At 36.0% G+C, this 27,027-nt stretch overlaps 1 protein-coding gene across 5 annotated transcripts; it reads right to left on the bottom strand.

Annotated features, from left to right (window-relative positions):
- Positions 1 to 188: 188 nt before the first annotated feature.
- LOC135695989 (uncharacterized) lies at positions 189 to 25,967 on the bottom strand. Of its 5 annotated transcripts, none has more exons than XM_065215237.2 (9): positions 25,699 to 25,967; positions 14,312 to 14,454; positions 6,082 to 7,299; positions 4,696 to 4,848; positions 4,422 to 4,459; positions 3,935 to 4,195; positions 3,441 to 3,540; positions 2,716 to 2,867; positions 189 to 2,052 (listed from the first exon to the last, which is right to left on the bottom strand). In XM_065215237.2, exons 2-9 carry the CDS (start codon positions 14,351 to 14,353, stop codon positions 1,884 to 1,886), a joined length of 2,133 nt encoding a protein of 710 aa, XP_065071309.2. In that variant the 5' UTR covers positions 14,354 to 14,454; positions 25,699 to 25,967; the 3' UTR covers positions 189 to 1,883. The 5 variants fall into 5 exon arrangements, with proteins under 5 accessions (XP_065071309.2, XP_065071308.2, XP_065071311.2 ...); XM_065215236.2 differs by having other exon boundaries at positions 14,312 to 14,451; XM_065215239.2 differs by lacking the exon at positions 25,699 to 25,967 and adding an exon at positions 21,140 to 21,426 and having other exon boundaries at positions 14,312 to 14,451.
- Between the last annotated feature and the right edge of the window lie 1,060 nt (positions 25,968 to 27,027).

Here is a 27,027-nt window from a genome sequence, read left to right as displayed (position 1 = left end):
TTTGAAAGAATAATGTCTTTATGCGGGGGTCGATTTTTCATCAAAAAGTAAGGCTATAGGCTTAGGAAATTCGTGGATTTTTTTTTAAAACTTTTTTCTTCTAGAAAGAGATTGGTTCTTTTCTTTATGATCTGAAAGTGCTACAATATCACTAAGCTTTAAAATTGAAGTTCTTTTTCAAAAAGAATAATAGCTTATTGCAGGAGTCGATTTTTCATTAAAAAGTATAAGGCTATAGACTTGGAAAAATCGTCGAGTCTGTTCAAAAAAAAATTTCTAGAACTAGTTCGGTTGGCTTTTAGGAACCAATTTTCTAGGAACACATTGAATGACTTGTTGGGATCAGAAAGTGCTAGAATTAAATTGATTGTGGTGTTTTTCGAGAAAAAAAATGATTAGAATACACCAACTCGACAGATGGCTTCGTTATGGAAATTTCTCCAAACTCCATTGTACGACTTTTTAAGCTCAGATTTGGTTTCATCGTCATTATTTCAAGCCGGATACTATTTTTCATATTGATTGCTCTTTTATTTTATATCTAACGGAGAAATGAAGTTTTAAATTCGTTCCGGATGAAACTTAACCCTATTAGTCGCCAATTACGGCCCAAATCTGAATTCCTGCAGATAATCCAAATCTGAGGTCGAAAATAGTGTACAGAAAAGTTTGAATAATTTTTCAAACCAAATCTGCAATTTGAATTTTTATATACGCCTAGCCTAATCTTCTCTTTATGGACTGCACAGAAAAACTCTTCAACGAGGCATAAAATATTTTTTGAGTGATGCTAAATCTACTTGTTCCATGTTACCATTGCTTTTAAACAATCACATGCAAATTATATTTCACTTAAGAAAATTGAAAAATTGAAATATAAGAATTCGCCCAATTAACTTTAAAATTGTTATTTTCAAAACGCTAAGCAGAATTGTATACACACATTTGGGCCAATGTTAGTTGCACAGATTTGAAAATTTTATCGAAGGTAATCTAAGGTAAGCAAAGTTGTTTAAGATAAAAAACGAAGAAAAAATTCAGAAAAGATCATATTTCGAATGAAGGAAATAGAATTATTCTGAGGTATTTTTAAGATATACAGGTATTTTCTACAGAATCTTTATATTATCGGCCAAAATGTTTGTCAAATAGAATTATCTGATGCCATTCATTAAAAGAAAAATCAATATTTTTTTCTGTTTAAATTTGAAATCTTCTTTCAACTTTTGTAATCAAATTTCACAAAGTGCAAAGAAAATGTTGCATAATTATTCACATTAAAAGTGACAGAACTGATGAAAATAATACAACATATCAAAATTTTATATCTTATGAAACCACTCAGAATAATTACCTATTCATGTATGAAAATTGCACATGATTTAATTCACATGAAAGATCTTATACTTAAAACTTAAAATCGACACGAAAGAAAGGTAAGTTGTTTGCTAAATTCTTAAGAAATTACCATGACAATTTTCAAATAGTCAGGTAGACATATGACTAAAAACAGATATTTTATCAAAATCATAGATATATACAGTGAATGCATTTTGATCAAAGAACATTAGGTTGTTAGAATTGAAAATGAACTTTTCAGAAAAGTAAGCATTCGATCGAACAATCTAAGTTTGGCTCTTTCAGAGAGTACCAGCTCAACCCCATACTCTTCGATCTTATATGTGTAAAAAAAGACAAGAAAAGCCTTAACTTGTCGACAGGAAAACTGGCGGATTTAAACAAAAATAGTAGACTGAAGTTTCTACAACAATAACGAGTAACACATCACAAGAGCAAAAGAAGTAAGACTATTTACAGGCTAATATGATAGCAAACAGGTTTTGTCAAATTGATTTGATTTACCTTTTAACATTTTGAATGCACTAACTGACCTGGGCTTGTTTAATTTCTTCCATACTAGGCCCATAGCCTGACGTTGGACCGTAAACACTCCAGATCCACTGCACGTAGCACTGTACACTCCTAGGCTCTGGGTTTTTCATGTTAACCATATCTTCAACGTCGAGTAATTTTGGAATATTTTTCACCTCGCTAGAATAAATATCATTTGCTTGATTTATTCTTGTGTGAATCGTAATTTTTCTACAATAGCTCTAATTTTATCTTTCAAATCGATGTCTACAAAACTGCTAGAAGCTTTTCACTTTAAAATTTAAAAATAATATTTAAATAAGTTAGTTATCTTGTTAATTTAGCCCTATGAGAAGCTTGACCTATCACAGGGTGTCTTTTCAAGTGGAACAATAGCATCGCTATGCTATTGCGCAATTGCAAGGGATCACTGATCTAATTGGCCAGTCAGAGCAAGCCTTTGAGACGATACTCTAAGTCACGAGACAAGCATGACTGACAGGCTGTTAGTAGCTACAATGAAGTATTTTGTTACCGCCATTGAGGTTACCGTCAATACAAATTATGACCGATATTGGTAGACATGATAATCTGCATTAAACTTGTGCAATTAGGAATAAACTGAGGATATGATATCAATATGGCTATCAGGCCACAATCGAATCAAATGGGATCATAGTCTGATCTCATATAAGGTTTTCTCCCCATAGTATTCTAGTAGCAAAATGACGTCAAAATATAACAGCCTTTGTTGAAGTTCCCCCATAATATATTAGTAGCAATATGACGTCAAAATTTCACAGCCTTTGTTAAAATAGGTTACCTAGAATTTTAAAGACTTACTATGCTGTATCAAAAGCAAGTTGAAAATTCCTCTCTCTGTTTTCTGGGGACAGCTCGCTAAAGTCAAAGCTATCTGGATTGAATTTATGGATGAGTGCACAAAACGCAAGTCCATTATTCCAACTCCCACTGAAATTTTTTATTTGAATTCCCTGAAAAAAAATTTAGCTGATATCAGAATTAATCATGTTAAACCGTAAAGTTATCATAGAAACGACTTTTTTATCGATATTGTCTGCAAAAGATAGCGTTTGAACCCAAAAAACGTTCACAAGGTCTAGTGATTATTTGACATTCAAAAGCTTTTTATCTATTAATCGTCATAGTTATTCATTTTTCGAGAATTCCTGGCGTTTGAACAAAAAAAATGAAACACGAGCTAAACTCAACTTGTTGGAAAAATAATATTAACGTTACTCTTATCTGGAAATCTTCTGGCAAAAAAATTGCGAAGTTTATGCTCTCTCTGTAGAGAACTGTATCTCAAAACCCTCTTTGGGTGAATCGTATAAGCGAAGTTTATTCAATTTCTTTGGGGTAAATAGAAGAATAGTGAACTTTTGTATATCTGTAAGACTCTGTAAGTATTCCGATGGATAGACACGTTTACAGACGTCTGTCAGTGGGTCACTACTGTAGGGTGAGGAAGTAGGCCGTTCAATAGACGCTGATGCTTCTTCAATACATAGCTGAAAAATTGGCTTACAATATAAGTTTCTACTCACGTAATCTTTCACCATCTCTTTGCACCAATCAAGAACAATCGATGAAATGGACATAGTTCTTCTTATTGGTTTCTTCACTTCGCGCTTCTTCATGCAAGGCCTAGCAAAATATAAAGCCTTTCTTATCGTATTCATATCATAAATATGATCATAAAAAGTATCAAAAGTGTTTTAAAGTCACATTTAATTGCGTGACTCTGGTAACATTGAAATACTCAAGCACATTCACCTAAAGAATTAAAATATTGAAAAAAATTCACAGGAGAGGATGCTATTAACTGCACAAAATTGTTTTTTAATATCATTTGTTGATAAAGCGTTGTGGAGTTTAGCTAGCCGAAATGTCAAGATTATAATAATGATAGTCATGCAAATATTTAAAAATCAAAGTATATACAAATGTAAACAGAATCCATTCACAAACAAAAGTGCAAACTTTAGGGAGTATGATGAGGATGGACTTGTAATAATAAAATACTGCAGATTGTACTCACGCTGTTGTTGAGGCGGGAGACTTAACAGGAGTTGGATCCGAGGCAAGCCTCGCTCTTTGATGGGCTTCCTTCTCTTTCTTCTCTTTCTCGAGCCTGGCCTTTTCATCTTCTTTACTTTCTTTAAACATTTTCATTCTATCGGCAACAGAGCTTGTCTTTGCGCCCCCGCCTGGTAGCTTGAAACTGATTGGTTGACCGGTAGGAGCAGGCGCAGATTGGTGACGCGGATGTGGTGACGGGCTTGTCTTTTTGAAAACTGAGCTGTTCATTCAAACATAAAAATATTTATGATTGATTAACCAACGAAAATATGCAGTAAGATAAGAAATGAAAATATCTCATACCTCGAACTGATGTTAGTGCATCAAAGTGAGAATTTTAAGAATTGTGGATGTGCGATATTTTTTTCATTTTTACAAATCAAACGCTATAAATCTGGTTGAAAGAAACTTACGACATATGGAATCAAACTCAAAAAAACACTTACTCTTGTCCTGTCTCCTTCAGATTACTGCGCGTCTCCGTCTATAAAAATAAGAAAATAATCTTAACATCGAAATTTCTTGTTCCATAGAAATCTTAAAAAATTGTAAGTTTGAAAAATCATAATTGGCAACAGGTTGACCTAAAAACAGGATAATACATATTGATGACAAACAAAAATTATGGATACTTAAAGAAAATGAAATAATTTTAATGGCATGAAATTTTAAGGTTGAAGATCTCTTTAAAAGTGAAAGGATATTAATAAAGATGACTACCTTCTTTGTGAAACTTAATCCAAATTCTATTGGACCAGATGATGAACTTTTTTGTTCAACCTTTGTCTCTGTAAACTTCTTCACTGTGTAACCAGGGCCATCAAATTTCTTTGTGAAGTTTAAGCTTGGTTCTGATGGTTTGGTTGGTGACACCTTGAAAGGACATCAAAATTATACAGTACTACGTTTACAAGAAAAAGAACTAAAGGGGGGGGGGGGGGTTGCTTTGAACAATAGTAAGACTAAGAACAAATTGACAACGATCTGCGCAGAATAACAACACAATTATTTCTTATGCTTTTTGGCTTGCTTTCAAAAGAACAAAAAATGAAGAACGATTTTGGCAGATATGCTCTCAATTTATTTCTATTGGAACTTTTTTCCCTGTCACACGCGTGTGCATCGGTATCAAAACGTACGTGGCACATCTCATTTCGTCTAGGCCCACTATGTATCTGCTCTAAATTGGATTCCTACTTCGCAACGAACTCTGATCTTCTGCAACATCAAGGAATATTATTTTGCGATAGTCTTTGATATTATATTGTCTTTTGGCCTTTAGTGATACAGCAAATTAAAAAAAAGATACAAGACTCGAATGTCAATGTAAGAACGACAGGTATTGAAAAAAAAGTTGGCACAGAAAATGATGGTTTTGCAATGGATACAGTCCTTCTATAATGGCAACTTATTGGGGTTTTGAGCCATCTGACAAAAGAGAATTGCCTTTCAACAATGGGACTCTCATTTTCTGTATTGCTCGTTTTGAACTAACCCTGTTATATCTATAACAAAAAACTTTTACAGACCAATGCTTGTAAATATAACGAGGCTATATATTAGATTTGCAAACAAATGAATAAACCTTGGAAAGCAGCTGCTGTTAAAGCAACGTGCATTTTCATAATTGTGGCTGTTTGTTTGAAAACAGAAATATAAAGGAACCAACGAGCCATCTTAAGCGAATGGTTTTTTATTCGGCAACTCCTGCAAAAGAGTTGTGGTCACGAGGAAGAATGGTATAAGGCTACTATCCTGAAGGTTACGTGTTCGTATCTGGGCTTATGAATAACTTAAACAACTGTTTATGGGAGAGGTTGCCGAAACAGTTGATGGATTGACCAGATGGCAAGTTCATCATCGCCTACCCATATTAGCTTCGGGAGGGAGGGTAGCTAGAATTAAAACCCCAGGGCCCTGACCCAAAAAGGCCCGTGAAAACTCCAAAACCTTCATTGGTTTATTTGAATCTTACAACTATCTGAAGTTGGCTCTTGGATTTTCCCTGGACCGGAGCTGGCTCTCGAAGTCCCTTGTCCTACGTACGGAAAATATCTATACTATTTCATTGAGTTTAAAAATCAGTGTATAGAGAAAAGGCCTTACCTTCTCAGCAGCAAGAAACTTGTTCCTTGCAGAGCCAATACCAAAGTTCAGAGCTTTGCCAATAGCATTCGCCGCTTGCTTCTTACTGCTATCGTTTGCACTAGAGCTTCCATTGAAGCGATCGAAGGCACTGGATACCCTTGATGTTGTCGTTTTTACCTGCGATGTTTGCTGTCCATTCATAACCATCGATTTACACTGGTAGGATTGGCTCACTTCTTCTTTTTTATCTCCAATCTTCACCTGAACGGTCCTTTCTTCCTTGCGTTCAAATTTACCCGTAAACGACTTAGGCGTGTTAACAGACGAGGTACTCGTATGTTGGCTTGTTTGCTCGAATTTTTTTTCTGGCCGGTTGCCCAATCCTGATCTGGTAGTCGTTATTGTTTTGTTTATGCCAACTGGTGACCTGGGTGAGCTCTCCCCTCTGTCTTTGTTTATTCCTAACGTTAAACTTAACTGTCCCTTGGCACTACTATTCAATCTGTCATCATTCCCATTTTCAATCTTACGATCTGCCTTTTCTTCTGTTTTAACATTTCTCATCTTTGTTATATTTTCCCCGTTTACATCATCATCTTTTTCGATTTTTTTCCCTACCACATAATTTCTCTGACTGAAACCGCCAACCTCTGTTTTATTTACAGAATCTTCTTTTTCCTTATTCGCCTCCCTTCTGAACCCACTCTGTCTCGTTTCTAAAGACGACTTTGAAGCCGTGACCTCATTCACTTCATTGTCTCTAACAAAACTTCTTGGCCTAGTTGATACCGAGATTGGCTTTTTATCATCCAGTTTGTTTTTCTCATTCCTCGTTTCTACTTCATCACTTGTTTTCGAATCATCAGTCTGTTCTTTTGCTAATTTATTCATTCTCTCTTGCCTTCGTGCTCTCCTGTTGGCTCGTTCCTCGGCAGTTTTAATACGCAATTGCTCGCTGTCATCTGTTACACGATAATCGCGATCGTTTCTCGTTAACTGAGGCGACGATGGATTTTTCAGCGAATTTGACGCAGTCTCTGCAACTTTAGAAACAGGTTTGATCTCTGTAGAGCTTTGTTCCTTTTGTGTTATGATGTTAGAATTCAAGTCCATCTTTATATCAACAACATTTGCGTTCTCGTCCTCTTTCAAGGTAAAAGTGGCAATTTGATTTCGAATCTCTCGAAGTTCTGCGCGGACTTTTCTTCGCTCCATGATCGTGTCTGCGTCTTCAAGCTAGGGATTAAAAGAAGAAAATTTACTCTCTGCACAAGACGTTAGATGTTTGCATACATACATCAAGAAGTGTCTTGGTGAGGTAGTTGGGTAGGCTTTAAGTAGCATCGATAATTTAAGTTTTCGGAAGAAAGTATATCTTGAAATATTTACAACGCTAAAAATATCACAACTTAAATAAATATGCTTTGAACAGAAACAGCTAGACATAATCTGATTGCCAATATCTAACAAAATGTCTTCAAACTGCCCCATTTGCTATAAACATGCACCATTAACCCCAGGAAAGCTTAATTTTAATATTAATTACGTCTAAGCATGTTTTGCATACATACATACATGGTTTTGAGCAGCTGCAAACTGCAGAAAAATTACGGTCAGAAAGGTTTTATAGATATTTAGCCCCCGTTGTTTCGAATGCTTATCTAGCCATCAGTGTTCGCATGGAACCTTTCGAAAGAGAGCACGTTAGTAATGTTAAAGAAATATCAAATGACATGCATGATTATTAATACTGCAAATCACCGATTTTCAACTGCAAAATAAAATCTTCATTAGAAATGACAGTGGCAATAAGAGTTTGCCGGCACAGTTCTCAGCTACAGAATTGCTAATCTTGTCTTTGATGCCAAAAATGAAATTAAAAAGTCTAAATAGCTTGTAGCATGGTCCTTCAAAAATTGCAAAAGGATGTATTCTTTGGATATTGGAAAAGAATATGTCCTAAACAACTCCATAAATACGGGTGATAGCGATCGCCTTTCAATCATACTTTATCCCCGCCGAAATCCTATCATAAATAATCTGCCTCCAGGGATCTTGCCGCCATTAGACCTAAAGTGGGTCAACATTTAGGCAAATTTGATTAAAGATGAATTATTTCGAGAAGTTATGTTTGTTTGGTAAACAGTGCTTTGTCGATGTTGTTTTCTCATTGCGAGGTTAGCTTGACTCGTTCACAGAATAGGACTCGTTGCTGCTCCTTCAGAGTGACGTTCGGAATTGCAGTCCTAGACGATGAAAAAACTTAGAACGATGTCAAGAGGCCAGTTCAAACATACGGAAATTACAGGGGCTACGAGTTTTTCCTGTATTGGTGGGTGACTTTGAACACTTTTCTAATCAAAATACTTGGAGGCCAATCTTTTTGGTTTCTGGGGTGCTTCTAAGAGTACTTTGTTACAAAAAAGGGGATCGAAGAGACCAGCAATAGGCAAACCTTTAAAGAAATATAGCCGTTGTACACATGATGCAAGAATCTATTTTCAGTTATCTTTAAACAGTACAACATAATAAATTACTTTGATATATTTATAAATGGTGCACCAAAGCTAAGTGAGAATAAGAGCTAGGCCTTTCTAGGTCTTCTAGTAGCCATATTCGAACACACGTGAGTTAACCAGAAAATTCTTCTTGCCTCTTGGATTTCTGTAGACTTCAGTTAAAGTCAACAGCAATTGATGTACATGCCGCAAATTTACTTCTTTAATCACAGCTAAAGTATTTGTGTAACATCTCCTTAGATATGCATCGAAAGTACCCAATGCTAAAAATTACTGATCCAGAACACTTGGATTCGTTGTTGTTATATATCTTTCTCCTCCATTATCACATCATATTGTAAAATACACATGCTATAGATGGATTCATTTCCATATACAAGACATTTGCATTTCTGGCCTTTCCATAGAAATATCTCTATTTACGGTTCAACGAAGCAAACGTCATTCGATGTCTCTGTACTGAAAGCTGAATGAATCTAGTGACAAAATAACCAAGTCAGGCTAATTGTATATTTCTGTTCTATCTATCAGTGGATTTATAGCTACTTTGACACTGCATGCAAGTTTAACATGACAAAAGGAGTCTTTAATTGCAATTTCTGAGTACCTAATAGATCTAGGCCTACTCAAAACTTCTTTATTACGCTCCTATTTGACTTGTGCTCTTTTTGGCTGACAGCACGATCAAAACAACGACAGATTCCTTGGAAAGATTGCTTAAATGTGCTTAAATTAGTTAGCAAAAGCTGTAACAGCCCTGAGTATAGAATGGATGAAACAGTGATAGTCCTTTGCAGGCTTGATTTTCAGCTTCTCTGCACAGAAAGCAAACAATGGGCGAATACGCGGTATAATTGACGCAAGGACGTAAGAGGATCAAGAGAGCAGCTTGCCCTAGTTGCAACTGTATCATGCAACTTTAAGGAGCTATTCTATGTCAACAAAATCGCTGCATCAATGAAACTTCTCAAAAGCCGGTTTTAAGCCAAGATGTTATCGTAACCTAGGTTTCGGATCCATGCTTGGTTCTTTTCAACCATTCTGTTCGGTATAATCGGCTTTGTAAAGGGAGTTTATCTCTCAATTTGTTGACGTTTGTGCTAAGTTAATCTCGAGAAATCTAGCTCGTTTTAATTAAATTGAAATCAAATTAGTTCATAAAAATTAAAGTCGTTTACTAGATTGCAATCTGAATGCTACGTACATAGAATGAATAAACTCGTGCCAGTCCGTCCAATGTTTATATTTCGTTGTTAAAAATTAGCAGAGACTTTTCAGCAGAGGCGATTGTCAATACCGATGCATTCTGGGTAATCCTGAGTTGTTATGATTTTGAAAATTACTGTGAATGCTGTTTATAGAAGGATAGAGCGTGAAAATGTCTCTTCAGCTTTCAACAAATTTGCCTTTCAAACCTACGACCATGCCATTCGATGACTACACCTTAAATACCCCCGTATGTATGCAAATCGGCTGCCTACTTACATTGTCTCCATGGTTTTTTCAAATATAATCTTTAAAATCCTCTCCAATCCTTCTGATTAAAGAATCTTGTAATACAATAGAGAAAACGGTAACATTTCATATCTGGGGTTAAAATCAGCGGTGGAGCCACGGGGGCTTATCGGTAGGGCTTATGAACTTGACGTGAAAATGTCCAAATTTTCAAAGCTTTTACTTGCGATTAGTGCAGATCTGAAGAGAAATTGAGATGGTGGCTTAAGTATCTGCAGCTGCTAATGGAGAATGAATTTCAATCAAGTGGTATGGATTGTCAGGCAGGTTACCCAAGGTATCATTTTCTATTGCTATGTAGATTTAATATTACATTTTGGAAAATTTTTGGGGGCCAAAACCCTCTCAGCCCCCACCCCCTCCCGCTTCCACGGTCCAAAACATACATCGTTGCAAACAAACATACAAAGCTTTGCAAACTGACAATGAGTTCTGATGTTCTCGACACAGGAAAAACAGTTTTTTCAATATAACTAACTTGTTTTTACGACGACTCCATCTACCTAACGAGGTCACAATTTTCTTCAATTAGGGCTTGTGTTTTGTGGACACCTGAGAGCGAAGCTCACACAGAAATTGTATCCAATACTTCTTTCACAAACAAATACGTCTTTTCCTTACAAAAGCAGCTATTGCAAATCTCACTTGGAGGTTTATGTTCGGATTTTCTATAAATAAAGTTCTAGAGCCTTGATATCAAGTGTGAGAATCAGCTTTGCTATGTTAAGATGATCTGAGCGTACGATTTGAATTATTAACAAAAAATAAGACTGAACTGTACTGACGAACAACACTGGTGTACAAAGGTTTAGAGTAACTTGATTTTCTACTGACATACTACAGTAGCCCAAAGAAATTAACCGAACATCAAAGGAATAAACGAGGGGGAGGCTAGGATGCCCCCAAACATTGGAAAAACTATTTCTTTCACACTACCAAAGACTGATACAATAAACATTCAGACAACTGTCAGTTTGCTATGATACAAAATAAATCCCCTTTGTTCCAATTCTCTTCGGACAATGGTGCCCCCAATTATCGTACCCTTCCTAAAGAAGGGGCTTGCTAAATAGTCTTGCGGTCTGCAATTTTGGATAGAAAATACACTTCAGGGCTCTTCATTATAATGGATCTGGAAGAAAACTCAGAGCCAGCAGCGACCCCCCCCCCCCTCCCATTTTTAACTATATCGTGCACTCCCATCTCCTCTCTAATGTAAGCAATAAGAGAAGCGATTCTAGCCATTCAAATATTTCCTCTCTTGCGGTACATCATATTATTCCTAACAGGGTGCTGTCATGCCCACTCTCGAATCATTTCTTAAATGATTGGCATTTGTAAAAACGCATATCTTGGTCTATATAAGTATCTTTATGATTTTAACAATAAATAAATTTTCACAAATTAGAAGTAGGCGTTTTATTATTGGGCGTGGTCAAAAGGGCGTGGCATATTGTATCTGAGCCTGACCGTCCCGCCAAACCTGGCTTTGCCACTGATTTTAAGCATACGTCCAATCTGCTTTGTCGCTCCCTTGTTAAAACAATATTTGTATAAGAAGTTCAATTTCCTTTCGGAAGATGGTATAAATTTTGAAGACATCATTTATGCGACTGTTCAAATCACGATAGAATAACAAACATGAGTGTTAGAATCTGAAAATGAAATCAATAGAAATAGAATCTTTGCACTAGTAAACAAAGTTGATATTTCCCTGCTCTATACTTCTTGCGCCTATGCAAATAACTTTCCTATAATTTCAAACTTTGCTTCTTCTTTACGAGTTTTTAATTAAGTAAGAAAGTGTGAACTTGTTTCTTAATTTGTTTAAATGTAAACGCTACCGAACTGCAAGTTTCTTTAAAACCGTAACTTAATCCGTGGATGAGTGGGGTTTTTTCATGCTTGACATTTGCAACGGGCTTTAATGACTCACAATATTGGGACAAATTATTGTAAAATACCGCTAAATTTTCAGATAAAAGACATAGGTGAAATATAATAAAAACCAGAGATAGACATATTTTGATTATTCTTTTGTTAGGCGATTTTTAAATCTTTAGTAGGTTCTCCGTAATAAAAGTGGTTGAGTGTTATTAATGAGAGGTGGCGCCAAGCTACTACAGTATTCACTGTGGTTATCAGCGTAAATATACAAATTGAAACATAGACCTTTATATTTTGACTAAATCCCGTTACTTTTGAAAGTAATTTTCACTAGAAGTAAGCATCGTTTTGGAGATTTCTGTTTTAGATTTCCACAGTCAGAAAATTTTTAACTATTAAATCTCTGAGAATTGTTAACTCAGAAATCCAGCATTCTTTATTGTATTTTCCTTTCATTATCAATCAACTCCATATGCAACAAGAAACGAAGTCTAAAAATCTGTGACTTTATAACATGCATGCTAGTATTAAATAAGCATTTGCATTTACATGCATCCCATTTTTGTTTACTTTCAAGATATACACAAACACATATAGGGACTCAATTGCTTTGGTGTACGGGGAAGCATGAACATTTTTACCATGCCTTATTACGAATAGAGAGGTAGAGGAAATAGACTGATTACAAGGTCGCGAGCTTACGACATAACCTAGTAAGATTTTGGAAATCTCAAAAACCAAGACTACACTTAATCCTTTGAATCTAAACAACCAAAATTACACCTGAAAATCTAAAACAGAGAAGCAACTTGACCAGCTTTGAAAGTTGTTTGAAATAACTAAGGTTTCTTAGTCCTCAAATTTGCTCAAAATTCACCCCCAACATGCTCATCAACTCGTTTTTACTCAGGGGTTCAAGCTGAATTCCAATGTCTCTCGATGCATAGCTATTATCGGAAGTTTTTACTTTTCTCCCTTGCCGAAGTTTGAGGATACTTAAAATAAAGTTTGATTTTTTTACTCGATGTTGCCCAGGGCGATAGCGCTCGTATCTTACCCGTTAATACGCATATAGTATTTCCTTATATCAAAAGTTTACCTTAAAAGGGTTAACTTTATAATTTTGGTTGATCTTGCGGTTAGATTACTGCAAATGTTTTGTTTGGAAAAACGCTATAGCTTTAAACCTCATTTCGTTACATCAATTTGAAACAATATCTTCCTACCAAGCAATTTTATTTTATTTGTCACCGTTTAACATTTTGTACTCATTTCCATACTTGCTAACGAAAAAACATCCAACGTTTAATCTCGCAGTCCTTTTTAGAAATGAAAATTAAGTTGTTTATGTCTTCCAGTAAGGAATTTATAAGATATGCATAATCAGTCAAGTGATTTTTAGAACAGATAAAATTAGGGGCACCATTACAACATCAGAAGCCTTAACTCATAAAAGCATCAGAAGTGGAATGGCCCATCAAATACAGTATTCAACTGCGCCACGTTTATTTAACACACATTTCTCCCGTTAAGAAAGAAAATCTCTTGGTGCAGGACTCGAGGTAAGGTTCGGTATTAAACAGTGTTCATTAAAACTGGCTGAAGGAAGTGCCTCAGTATCTTGCTAATGAAGAGACCTGACTCCGAGTTTCCATTTTTTAATGATTCCCTAATTACCCCTTTAAGAAAGTGAGGCTAACGGTCCTGTGCAATGCATTTCCCTTTTCTGTGTCGACACTTATGCTGATATTGTTGTCTCTAGCTTCAGAAAAAAACAAACCGCATTACAACGACCTTTCAAAAACTAATAATTTAGTTGTGCTTAACTTAAGAAGGGAAACAATTCAACGCTAGGAAAAGGCTGTTTTACTGGTTCCTATTCTACATGGAAAACTGAGGTAGAAGCTGAGCCTGCTTGGACTCCAAAAATAAACAATGACATCGGAGATGCCATCGCGACATCAATGTTTACAAAAAAAACTTTTAAGGTAACTCATTTATCTATAGATGGGCTTGCAAAAAAAATATGGTGAAATATTAGCCAACAAATTATAAAAGACCCTCATATTATCTAAACCCCTCATATTACGGTAGATATTACGATATCATAAGGGAATATAACGCCCCTTCCCCATACCCACGTAAATAAATGGAATATCATTATGTTTTGTATTTCCCCCAAGTTCCTGTGACCTGCGTTATTAACTCTACATCTTTGCACAAAGATGAAGCTGCCAGGTTTCCTCATCATTAAAACAGATTTTGCGAAATCATGTAAACTGAGACGACTAATAACATAATGAAATATTAAGGTTAAAGTTGAGTACCTTGCTTTTCAGCTGTTCCTCTTGTCTCTTTAAAGCTTCCATCGCACCCTGCTGCAGCTGTTATTCACTTAGAGCTTCACGTCTGTTATTTCAGTTCAATGGTTTACCTGCCAGTCAGCAATAATGCAAAGATTGGTTATCTGCTGAGAGAAAGCAAAAGAACTGCAGTTGGAGAAAAGGCAATCCAGGATATGGAAACGGTCTTTTATCACGATTTAATTGTTTATATCTATGGGAACAAGCGAGGCATAACAAATGTTTGCTATCGTATTATGCCTTCAGTCTTAGGATCACAGCTTTTTGTTCATTGTGTTTGCAGACAGCAATCTGCTTCACTTTGAGTAAGCTGTGATGCACTCTGAAGTCCGTAACCTCCTTCAAGTGCTGTGCTTATCGGCGTTGTTTTGAGCTCATCTTACCGCTATGGAAGAGCCAATTTTAGTAACGTTGAAGAACCAATTTTAGTAACGCTGAAGGATGCAATCATCAAAAACAAGAACAAAAACATGCTCCGAGATTTTTGAAAATGCCCCTTTTCTAAGAATGCCCCTGTGGGGAGGAGCTCCTTTTTTGAGACAAAGTGTGCCCCTCCGTACATATGCTCCTCCAACATGGAAATGTTTTTTACGTCTATGATGTCCTATCTAAATTAGCGAGGCTGTGACGATTAAAAATGAATCTACAAGTTTTTTTTAACAACTTACAATGGGTATCATTAGTTACCGATGGGATGTGGCCCATCGATGTGCCTGGGCCCTTTATTTTCTCGTCGATCCCCGATACTAAACCTTAAAGAGAGTCTTAAAAACTACACTCTTTTTTTATAAGAACAATTTTATAAGAACACGAGCCTCAAAACTGACCAAAAGTTAAGAACAAATTAAGAACAAGCAGAGGCTGAGCTTCTGCAAAATGCAATTTTGAACAACGTTTTTTCTCAAAATCGAGGACTTTTGGCGATGTGTGGGTGCTTTTTCGGTGAATATTCAAATTTGTCAGCAAATTAAGGCTTTCTCACTCACTTTGTTGGCAAATGAGGCCTGAACACCTCCTTAGAGCGAAAAAGCTAGCAATAGCACTGCTAACACCCTCTTAATTTAAGAACAAATTAAGAACAATCCAGCCTCAGATTTTCGAAAAAATTAAGAACAGTCAGCCTGAGCTTAAATTTACTGGTTCTTATAAAAAAAGAGTGTATTATAAAACTCATGACAGCCTCAACTCATGAAAATCGACCATAAAATAATCGACCAAGCTTATCTCTTCAACGAGTCAAATAGAAGAATTAACCCCCGCAGCCTTCATCTTCCCAGTTGGTTGAAATATATAAAAGTGGCATTAAATGCTTCATAATTGGTGTCCCTGTCACCAAGGATTCGCTTGGAATCAATGCACCTCTAATTGTTTAAGTACTGCGTGTACCAATTCATTTTTGCCACCCTTCCTAGTGCCAAAAAAAATTTCTGGGTTGGTATAGGACCTTGTGGTACGTTTCCCTGACGCAACATTTCTCCAGCAACACATATTCTACACTTTTTTGTTGGTAAAAAATACCCTTTTACCTTTTGAGTATCCCCATAATATAAAGGGATGCACTTTTTCGTCATGACCCCAACCTTTCCACAAGTTCCTACACTCTTGTCTCGGGTTACGGGATTCAGTTAACCTGCAATTCTAACTGTTACGTTTTAGACTCATTTACGAGAACCATTGATCTCTCCATGGGAAATCTTAGCACTATCTCAAAGACGCTTGTTGTCAAACAGCGCTTAGCCTGTATTCTAACATTCAGAGATCTTTCAATAAACAATATTTCTCAAATATTCTAATCTCCTTTAAAAGTTAATCGGTAAATAAAAAAAAAGACCACTGTAAAGTAATCTTGAGGTTAACGATCCAAGACCATTGCTCATCTGTTTTATCTTATTGTTTTTGGCAAGCTTGTCATCAAGGAAACAAATAGTTCAATAGATTTGAGAAATATTACTTTTTGCGATTTGCTAGGTTTGTATAAAAGCTTTCTTGTATCAAATATGCAGTCAAATGAAAACATTTTTGACCCTGTTTACAAAATCAAGAGACATCTGCAGCTCCGATCACTACGTAAAATTTCCAATGTTACCAAAGAAGTTCATGCAAGCATAGATTTTATATAGCCTTTGAGGTAGCTAGCATTTTTCATAAGAAATTTCGATATCCTTTTATCATTGCAATATAGCATGGAGAGTGACCCTTTTCCTCGTGACAATCCTTTATTCTTTATTGATTCAAACCAATTTTGTCCCTGCTGAAAGTTTATCGATGACTAGAACGTTTTCTTTACTGGACAAAGACGAATCATTTTTTGAGCGTATACGATCAATTTTATTCCTATACTTGTAGACGAGACCAAAATTAAATTTTAAACACCACCACCAACTATTTTTCACTTTCAACGCCACCATCAACTAAAACTACCATGGGTGCCAGAGCTTCCAAATTTTGTCTAAAAAAAAATTTTTTAGATCTAGTGACAGGAATTCCCAAACGCATCTATCTACAATTCAATATCGCCAGTTTCTTCGAGCTTACGAACCATAGGTTGGTTGAAACAAGAGTTTTAAAACCTTTCAGAACTGTTTTCAAACAGTCATGAACTTTTCTATTTCATATTTTATTAAAAGCTATATATGCTATCTATAGTTTATATTACATGAAGTCTATCGTCATATTTTTATATTTTCATTTCTTTTCCCAAATAATACTATTTCTGCAGGTTCCCAGAGGTGGGATGCGGGTGGCTGAATTTTTCCGTACAAACTGACATCAATATTTAAAAACGTTTGTTTGGAGCGTCGTTTGTATCTATATTGTAACTGATAACTATTTTTCTTCAAATCGATACAAATTTTGATACAATGTTGAAACCTGCACGGAAAGCTCCACCATGCTCTGAATCACTTCGTTACATTTTGGTGCAGTTTAAGAAAAATAGACACGTGTCGAACATAAAGGGCCATAAAGCTATTCCGTTATACATCATTTGCATGGATATATTCCTCCAGCATGGCACATTCCAAATTTTATGAAAGCAGGAAATCCTAAAGAATCATTGGGGGAGGGAAGGTGCCTTGTCTGTAAACTCAAGCGGTTCCTATCCATTGAAAACCTTGACTGCACTACATTTTAGGCGTTAATCAAGAGCACCTAGAAATAAAGACACAAATTGTAGTGTTTATGAAAAGGAAGAAGGCCACTGGTCTTTATATGGATATCCTGGATCCGAATTTTTATGCTAATAATTAGACTTTGTGTAGTGAGAGTTCTCAAATAAGAATATTAGTGATCGTCAGAACTTCAAACCCTAGATCTGCTCTTACCATTATCTAGACCTAAATCTGCTTTTAACAATGCATAGCGGCATCAACTGTCGTGGTATCTTGAAGTATTCAATTGCAGTGTTTAATACACTTCATGCTATATTTAATTTGTATGTAATTACACAACTTTATCTACTTTTGTAATAGAAATTTCAATATTTAATCATAACAAGTAACTCATGGATGCTAATGATCAGTTGGTGCAGACAGTCGAAGTTTTCGTTTTTCTCTTAAAATTTTCGCGAAAAAAACGAAGGAAGTCATGAATCAATTCGTTCGGTGTGCGATGCTTGCAAAGCTGCCATTTAATTAAGTCTTCCGTTTGAAGTGACTTATTTCATTATGTTATCGAATCAGTGAAAAGTCATCTATTAGGATTTGAATAGATGGCATTCCTTCAGGAAGACATGGCATTGACCAGGTTGTGCTGCGGCAAGCTTGTAATCTTTTCGCTTTCTTTCACTCGATACTTATGGTTAATTTAAAGGAGTTTATGACTCCTGCTGGTTGTTTGCTCGTTTTCGGTAAAAATTAAAACAAAAAAACTAAAACGTATTCATTTTTTGCTATCGTTTTATAATAGTCATCACAGACCAATGCCTAGTATAATCAGCTGGCTACAGGCTCCAAGCTCAGTGTCATCCACGCCTTCCTTCTACACGTTGCCATTGATAATTTTGAATGTGCACTATTTTGGCTGATGGCTGATGCTCAAGGCAACAGTCCAACAAGGCAAGCTACACTCTTTTATATAAAAACACTTTTTCAAGAACACGAGCCTCAAAATTTGATAAAACGTTGAGAACAAATAAAGAGCAAGCTGAAGCTGAGCTACAGTAAAATGCAATTTTGAACAACGTTTTATCTCAAAAAACGAGAATTTTTAGCCACGTGTGTGTCTTTTTTGGTAAATATTCAAATTTGTCAGCAAATGAAGGTCCCTAGAGTAAAAAGGCAATCGCACTGCTTACCCCCTATTAATTTGAGAACAAATTAAGAACAATCCAGGCTCAAATTTTCGAAAATAATTAAGAATAGTCAGCCTCAACTTAAATTTAATGGTTCTTATAAACCATTAGCAGGGCCCACGCCATGAATTTGAAAGTGGGGGGCCAAGGCTAGAAAAGTAGGGGCCAAGGCTTCTGTCCCTTTTTTCTGCAGCTCTAAAAGTACTTGCTTCGCAAAAAGATGGCATCGGCCCAGGTTAGATCCATCTTGCTTTTTCACTTCGTTTATCCTTTTGCTTTACGTTTATCTATTCCAACAAAACGATTTTTTGCCTGGCATTTGTTTTTAGTAAAACAATGATTCAGAAATGGGGTACTCAATCTCATCGCACTTTTATAGTATGCAGGTAACACCAGTCATACTTATTATCGGTTATAGAATCAATCAGAGTTGCTATTTTTCAGTTTTTCTCTATTCTAGCTAATCGAACAACTGTCATGAACAAGAGGTTCCATGTGAAAATGGCAACTAAAAGTAATTCTGATACCCAATTTCACCTTTGCTTGATCTTTCAAAGGTGGCCACGTCAGTAGGTATCCCAAACGTTTTGATCCAAAAAGACACCTACCTTTTTATTTTTCCTCAAAAGCCTCCACTCATACGATATCTTCAAATAATACTGAAGCAAACATCAATACAATCTCATTTCTTTGTTGAGAATGATCATCAACCATGCAAATGTTGCTATGATGTACGGAGAGTTTTGAATGTGTAAAGACGCAGGTTCAACCACATGGATATTAATCACCAAGGTACTTAAGTTTTTGGATCAGAAGAGCATAAAAGCTTGGATTAGAGTGGCCGACAAAGCAACATCAGAGCTTGTCAATATTCAAAGCAGAACTGCGAGGAAAAAATCTTGTCAAGATAAGCGGACGAACGGAAGATAAATGAACTTCTCATCAAATCACTGAAGGCTTCTTGGGAAAAGTTGTTGTGCAATCAAGAGGTCACGCCGAACCTTAAAAGATCCTTCGACAAGTGGAACCTTGTTGATTTTTAGATCAGCAATTTTTACCAAATTTCATGTTTGAAGGTGATGTCTTGATTACTCAAAAAAGTGATGTTTGAGCTGGCAATTAGTAAGGCTTAATTAATTAGTAAAACTTGTCTCTGAATCATTTTTCACATCGATCACCAAACTCTAACGTTCTTTGATTCCTTCGATTGATTCAGAACGATCCCTCAAAAAGCAACACAGCGGTAAGGAAGCACAATCGCGATACCATGCTCGATGAGAGCATAACAGAATGTAAGGGTTTCTTATTGCCATGGTCAAAAAGGGTCATTTCAGTTTTTTATGGCTTTGGTGTTGTTTAGAAGGCTTGTCTTTAAAAGAATTTATTAGATAGAACAGCAAATCATGTAACTTATCCTCTACACCAAAGTTAATTGAACACGTTGGCGAATTAAAGTTGTGAAGGTAGTTCTACACTGACGGACACATAATTAAACGAGACCAAAAAGTGAATTAGTAAGGACTGCTAGACATTTTTATCGTTAACACCGAAACTGGATTCATGGGTGGGGGCTGATTAAGTGTTGATAGCTAGATTATTTTATGTTAGTTTCAGTCCTTCTAAATTACAATAGCCATAGAGAACAAATCGACCACATTGTGACAGAATCATAACTATCCACGGACATTTCAAATTAAAACTTTGAGACTTGAGGGGAAGAAAGTGAGTAGAAATCTTTGAATAAAGAATCTAATGCCTCATTCTTGTGAGCTTTACAGTTCCATTTAAGAAGGAAAGCTACAAATATGCATAAACCTTAGTATTAAATGAATTAACTTTCTGCGTGAGAGTCTAATATCTTTTTTATCGTTAATAAATGCTTTATAATCCACATCAACATCCGTATGAATGGTTCTCAAATACTACTGAGATGTCTAGCCCCAAGTCGTAAGTCTGAGAGGGTGGGGTGAAAAGACAGCAGAATTGAGTGAAAGGATGTAATAGATTGGGGTGAGAGGACGGGACAATGTTCCAGACTGATCATTCAAACAAAACCCCTTTAAAACAACATGATTGATCAGAAAATGTAACTTCATTTGATATCCTTAACGAACAACTAATAAAACTTTGCAAAAAATTCAGCTTTAAAATGCTCTCCTTTCGCTACATGAGTTATAATGCTTATGAAGGTCAACCGAGACATGTTTGTGATTCGATGTTACGTTTAAATCATTTAAATAAAGGTCTAAATCATTTAAATAAAGGTCTAACACAAACCAACGCTTCCAGTACAGATACCCTATATCCATGCAGAAAACAGGTTTGTATAATATGTGAACCTAAACGAAACCACACATAAATGTACGAAGTGAGAGAACAAGACATTAGAGGGCATATATTGGTTTTCGGCTATTTTATTACCAGCTTATCTGCAAAGCAAATGACGATTTAAAGATTTAGCTACATTTATGAGGTAAAAATTTAGCTACATTTGTACATACCAAACTAGCTGTATGCCTGAACGACAACATTGCTGGTAGAGGTCTTTCTTCGAGGCAACCACACAAGTATTGAGTCACTCTACTCGTTATTGATTGTGATTTCAGAACATGAAAATCATTAATGCCATTAATATTTCATGAGCCAAAACGATATACCGTAAGCAAGATCCTAAGTAAATGGATTTTCCCGATGAATGCAAGCAGGTACAGGTAAATTGGCTTACATGAAACCATCTATTCTATCAAGATAATGAAACCTAGTGTCTTTTTGTGTCTACTCCTGCAAATACAATCAGCTTTGGGATTTTCTACGGTGTTGTCCTGAACTGATTGGCCTAGAAATGAAGTATTCTCTTAAGAAACTAATGCAAAACAAAGTCAAAGAATCGAGGAAACTTTTGCTCAATTTCAGCAGCAGATACATGAACACGATGATTAAATGACCAATGCAAAACAGGGCATTTTTTAAGAATTTTCCACTGGTGGGGCATTTGAGAAAAGGGCATATAGATAAAGGCAGAATTTACAGATAAACAGGCTTTCAAAAATATTCTAGGGGAATCGCCTATAGAAGCAGCAGTTCCAGGGAAAAATGAATTGAGATTTGAAACTTGTTTAATGAAGATTTCATCCACAAATATCTCAAATAAAGTAAAAAAGTAAAACAGTCACCGAATCATAAGGGCACTTAAGTGGTGGGGCAAACATGTTCCACTGGTGGGGCAATGAAAGGGGCTGGTGGGGAATTTCCCCACCACTTTATATGTTAAAAAATGCTCTGATGCAAAATGATAAGTGGTAATGAAAAGTCATTAAAAGTAGAGCTGGGGGCTTCATCCCCACACTAATTATGAAACTGTAGCACATATAATGGAGTTTGGATGAAAAGCAACAATTGCCGCAATCTTCTCTCAGTGCCAAGAGAAGAAGAGTAGATTTATGACAATAGTAAATTTCGAAATATGGACGGTATGCTTCGTATTATCTGTACAAACAAGAGTAATTCGAAAGTTTGCATCCTAGCTAAGCTTGCTACTGGCTGCTACTGTTGTCCCGTGAGACCTCAAAATAATAACAAGTGTAAAACTCCCCATTAGGCCCTAAGAAAAGTTGATCAGATATTCCACATAAGGGAATACACTTATGTTTAAAGTGCTATTCTGGTTATTTTGAATAATCTCTGTTTTCTGTTAATTTTGTATTTTCTTGTACATGGTTACTTATTCGCTACCTTATCCATTAGGACCATATATGCAAACTCGCTTCAGTGTTCTTGTTTTGCCTTCAATGGTATTAAAGTAAAAAATGCTCTTGTGCATTAACACCAGTAGAAATTTCTTAAAAGACCCCTGCATTGTTTACGACTTTATTTAAAAGTGAATCTAGGGCAGCTCTCGAAATAACAAATACCCCAAAGTGGACATTAATCAAAATAGAGTTTAAAGTGATGACGTCACAAAAATCTTTTTTTAGAAGACGTCATCACTTTAGACGCCATAACTTGAAAGAGCAAAATAAAAAAACCACTAAATGTGCAAAAACAGTCAATTGTGTTACGAAGTGGCAGAGATATGTCCACATTTGTATTGGCTCTTTCTCCATCAAACCTCTGTATTTTGGTCTCTATTCATAACTTTGTGAACAGAGCCAAAAAAAAAGATTCGTTAGCAAACTTCAAATCTTTCATTGGTCATATCTCAACCAAGTTTAGACATATTTGGCCAATTCTGCATATTTGAAAAATTCAAAAATTCTAAAAATATTTTTTGGCGACGTGACACTTGAGAATTCTATTTATGACAAGGGATTGAAGATGGTAAAAATGATGCAGCAGAAGCTCATAAGTGGCTTGAGGTTCTCGTTTTAATTTTTGGTAAGACTGTAGCACTATCAAAGCCTATTTCTAACTATTGGGATTCAAAAATGTACGACAAGACCAGCTACTTTGTGAAAGAGGGGCTTTGGATAGGTCTATTCGAGGGGCGAATCAGCTATGAAAATCTCGTACGATATTTACAGGAGTGAGCTGCCCCTTGGGTCTATCAAAGGAGAATAACATAATGGGGTTGCGAAATGCACGATTGTGAAAGGGATACTAAGAGAAATTCAGCAACCGTGAAAATGTGAAACTTTCAATACTCAAAGGTGAAATTTTTCAAGACACTTTCAGTGCAGAGAAAGATATGTCGAGCGAGGGAGATTGTTGGCGAGCTGAAAGTCCAGTTCAGCAGCTGTCATGCAAATATTCTGGAATCTACTATCCTGTATATTTCAAGAACGGAACGCTTTGAATGATATTTTCATTAAATATCCCTAAATCTTGTGCCTCACCCACTTATTTGTTATTTTCAGTTTTTAAAACGTATCATCTTGTAACTGCAATTTCCTATAAATATATTTCTTTTCTTTTTTGTTAACATTTATTATGTGTACGTGTAGCGTTCGTATTTCTTTGTCTAGTTGCAGGTAATGGCCATGGGGTTGTCGTTGTTCTTTGCTCCCTATGGTATCGTACCTGTAGTATCATAGAGTATTTAGCAAGTATAGTAAAACGTAGTTTTTATTGTAAAATTCTAGCTGGATATAAAAACAATACTCAAGTATTATATCTTTTCTCGAAAGGTCTTTGGGTAAACATTTATATTACTCAGACCAAAAAATACTTAAGAGGAATTCTTGTATCGTTCTTTGAAATACCAAAATCTGAAAGCTGGCAGGCATCCACGACTAGCGCAATCTCAATATTTCTGTATTGCCAGGAGCGTAGCGAAGGGGGGGGGGGGTGTAGGGGGTGTGACATCCCAAACCCCAAACTCTTCGGTAAATTTTTAGTTGGTGCAAAAATTCTATGTTTTGTCGGTAACACTTCTCTTTATCTATGTTTTTGTCAGTAAATTGTACTACTCATGACCCTCCACACCACCCCTCCCTCTCCTAGTCTGGAAGGTTAAGCAAGATACGCCACTGCGTACTACCGACCTAAATGTCACCGCCGAATATAAGTTTTTCTTTACATATACACACTTTCTTATACAAATACTTCTTCTTTGATTCAATATTCTTAACAAAATTCAATTGTGAGCCTAAGATTATTCTTGAATTATTCTTGCCCAACACGAGGTGAAATTTCGCTATTATATCAAAATAAAATTCAAACTATTTTTATGTGTTGCTTCATCATTTACATAAACATTAACAGAACAGAACAATAAATGTTGTATTAAAATTCAAGATCTAGTCACCAAGATGTACTACATAAAGTTGAATTGGATCTGCAAGCAAATAGCCTCTCCTTTGATCAATATTATTCAGGAAGCTGTGTGTGACGTTATGTGATTCTGTCCTGGCTGCGACCAGTCCCTTGGTGTCTGGGAATTCTCTAAATTCTTACGTAAGCCACCGTGTTGACAAACGCAGCTTTTTTAGAAATATGTTTTTATTATTGGATTTCAAGTGTTGTCTTTTGTTACCATTAAAAGTTAGCATTAGGGGGCTTTTTCGTGCTATTGTAATTTGTGAAGTTACTAATATTAATTAAAAATTTAGACAATACTAGTTTATTAGTAAACAATCACGGACGAGAGTAAACAATGAGTGGCTTTCAATAGATTCATGTTAACTGGTGAAAATTTTAAAAGTATTCTAACCAAAGTAAGGGTAAAATGTTTGTCAAAATTGTGAACCATTTCTGAATGCATTTTCTAAATATGTTGACAATTTTCTGTTCATAAATCTCAACATTTGGATTTCAATTTATATTTGTGCCAAATTACATTGACCCATTTTTCCAAAATGTCAGAAAATATCAAGTCTGGTCCAATTTTACCAATAGCTATATTTGTAACTTTTCGCACATGGAACGTCAAAAATTCTCACAATTCAACAAATCTTGCCCTTTTCTAACACTTTTGGCACGAAAGTAGTCGCCTCGGATCAACCACGAGGCTCCTAACCCAAGCTTCAACGACCGACAACCCAAGTCCGCTAGTTGAATTGAGCCTGTCCCAAGAATGAAAAACTGGGTATGCTATTCTCGCGGAGTGGGAAAAGCGTTTGGTTAATCCGCTCAGTTGCAGCACAGACTTTCGTGTGAATCCATCGCAAAGCCTCATCACAAAATTAACAAACCCTATTTATAAATAAAATCCTGCAGCTTTTAAACTGCCATTTTGCAACATGACTTGTTTCCGCGCGAGCATAAGCGACAGATTATAATTCCCCGCGCACAAAAATACCTACTTTTCCCTTTGGGCCTGCCCTGACTTGGCTTTAAGGAAAAATATATAAAACTGACGATTTGGGGTTGAGGAAAAGATAATAATTTCCAGTTTATCTTGCTTTAGCAGGCTAAACATTAGTTTGTTAATGTCAACAATCATGAATATATGAAAGCAATTTCAGTTTTAATAAACCAACAGGCCTCTGTCTGGGCAACGCGAGCATAGAAACTTTATTTTACATTACAGTGGAACGCAATTCATTTTTTATGATTATGTAAAACGGCAGTAATCTGGAAAGACTACGTGAAATAAACCTTAAAATTACAGCTATCGTCTTACCTGAGATTCTGAGGTCGCAATACGAGCGTCGTTATTGATATTTGAAAACTTCCTGTAGGTTTATTTTGAATGCAGCCAGCAATCTGACTCTCAGACGAAATCGACGATATTTATATGTGTATAAAATTGAGCGCTAATCCACACTTGCCGTTTTTCTGCAAATAGAAAATCATGTCAATACATTGCTATTCAGGGCCATTCAGAGATGTGGGTACAGGCCGAGCCTTATGTTATCATTTGGCAAAGTACAATTGAATAGGATAACAATTCAAAGGTGTAAATGTGCCGACTAGCTCTTGTGTATTTGGCCACCTTCTTTGTTTTTGAACAGTTCAGTAAACAAAACGTGCGATTGGATTAAACAATTATCATTTGCAGAAGTTGTCATGATTCGATTCCTGACGTAGTTGGCGGCTGTCAACCTTCAAACTTCAGCACATTGTCCGGTATTGGAGGCAAGCTCACTTGGGGAAGATGATACGTTTGCCGAACCTCATGATCAATACAGGCCTAAATGCACATACTCAGGCCAAAATGCACATAAAAAGCAAAATAAAAATTTCTTAAAAAATACATTGCCCAAGCGCACTATATATACACATTTTCAGGCTTGTGCATTTTAAACAATATTCAAAGCTCTAATAGGAGAAAAAGAAAATTTTCTCTTTCAAAAATCTCTTCGCTGTCATTTGGGTCTACAATGCTCTCAAAATTTGTTTGTTAATAACAGTGTTAAAGTTTATATTTAAGAGAGAAAATTCCTCAGAACCTCTGCATGAAAAGACCTAAATAGAAGGTTAAACATTTCCCGAGCAATTTAACCCTGGAAAAGCCAAAAATGGAAAATTTGGCAGGAAAATGACCAATCTGGTAACCTTGGTTTAGGAAGGTTCAGCCAGTGGTTTTTGCTTTGATTTTCTGAAATTTTTTAAGAAAACCTCGATGTTATAAGCAGGCTTAAAATCTTAGGTAAATGCCAACAGAGCACAGTTTAATCTTTAGTCTTTGGGTCGATGTAGATTTCCTCAAAGTCTAATTTCATTTTAAGTCTGCGGATGAGGAAATAGTAGAGAGGGGGGGGGGGGGCAGGGAGAAATGTCTCCTTCTGCTATTTCTCCTCCGAAGCCACATTCCCTCTCTGCAGCTCGGATTCTCCCTGTTGTACTTATTTTTCCCGTATCGATTAATCATGAAAACAGACTTTTGGAACCTCTAGGGGTCTATTTAACAAATATGATAAAGGTTGATGTCAGTTTGGGTAGAGCTCTACTGAGTAACATTTATCAAAAAATGTTCCAAGATGTGCAGAACCCATGCCACTAATTCTAA

Source organism: Rhopilema esculentum, chromosome 14 (genome assembly GCF_057945365.1).
Source record: "Rhopilema esculentum isolate cy_ngs chromosome 14, ASM5794536v1, whole genome shotgun sequence".
In the NCBI taxonomy this organism is placed as follows: domain Eukaryota; kingdom Metazoa; phylum Cnidaria; class Scyphozoa; order Rhizostomeae; family Rhizostomatidae; genus Rhopilema; species Rhopilema esculentum.
The sequence above is the reverse complement of the archived record's forward strand: the minus strand, read 5'-3'. Positions and strand labels throughout refer to the sequence as shown.

Coding starts and splice junctions, on each gene's coding strand:
- LOC135695989 (XM_065215237.2), bottom strand. CDS start 14,353: ATGGAAGCTTTAAAGAGACAAGAGGAACAGCTGAAAAGCAAG. Junction 4,460..4,695: donor GATTAAGTTTCACAAAGAAG/GTAGTCATCTTT, acceptor TTATTTTTATAG/ACGGAGACGCGCAGTAATCT. Junction 2,053..2,715: donor CTTGCTTTTGATACAGCATA/GTAAGTCTTTAA, acceptor TATTTATTCTAG/CGAGGTGAAAAATATTCCAA.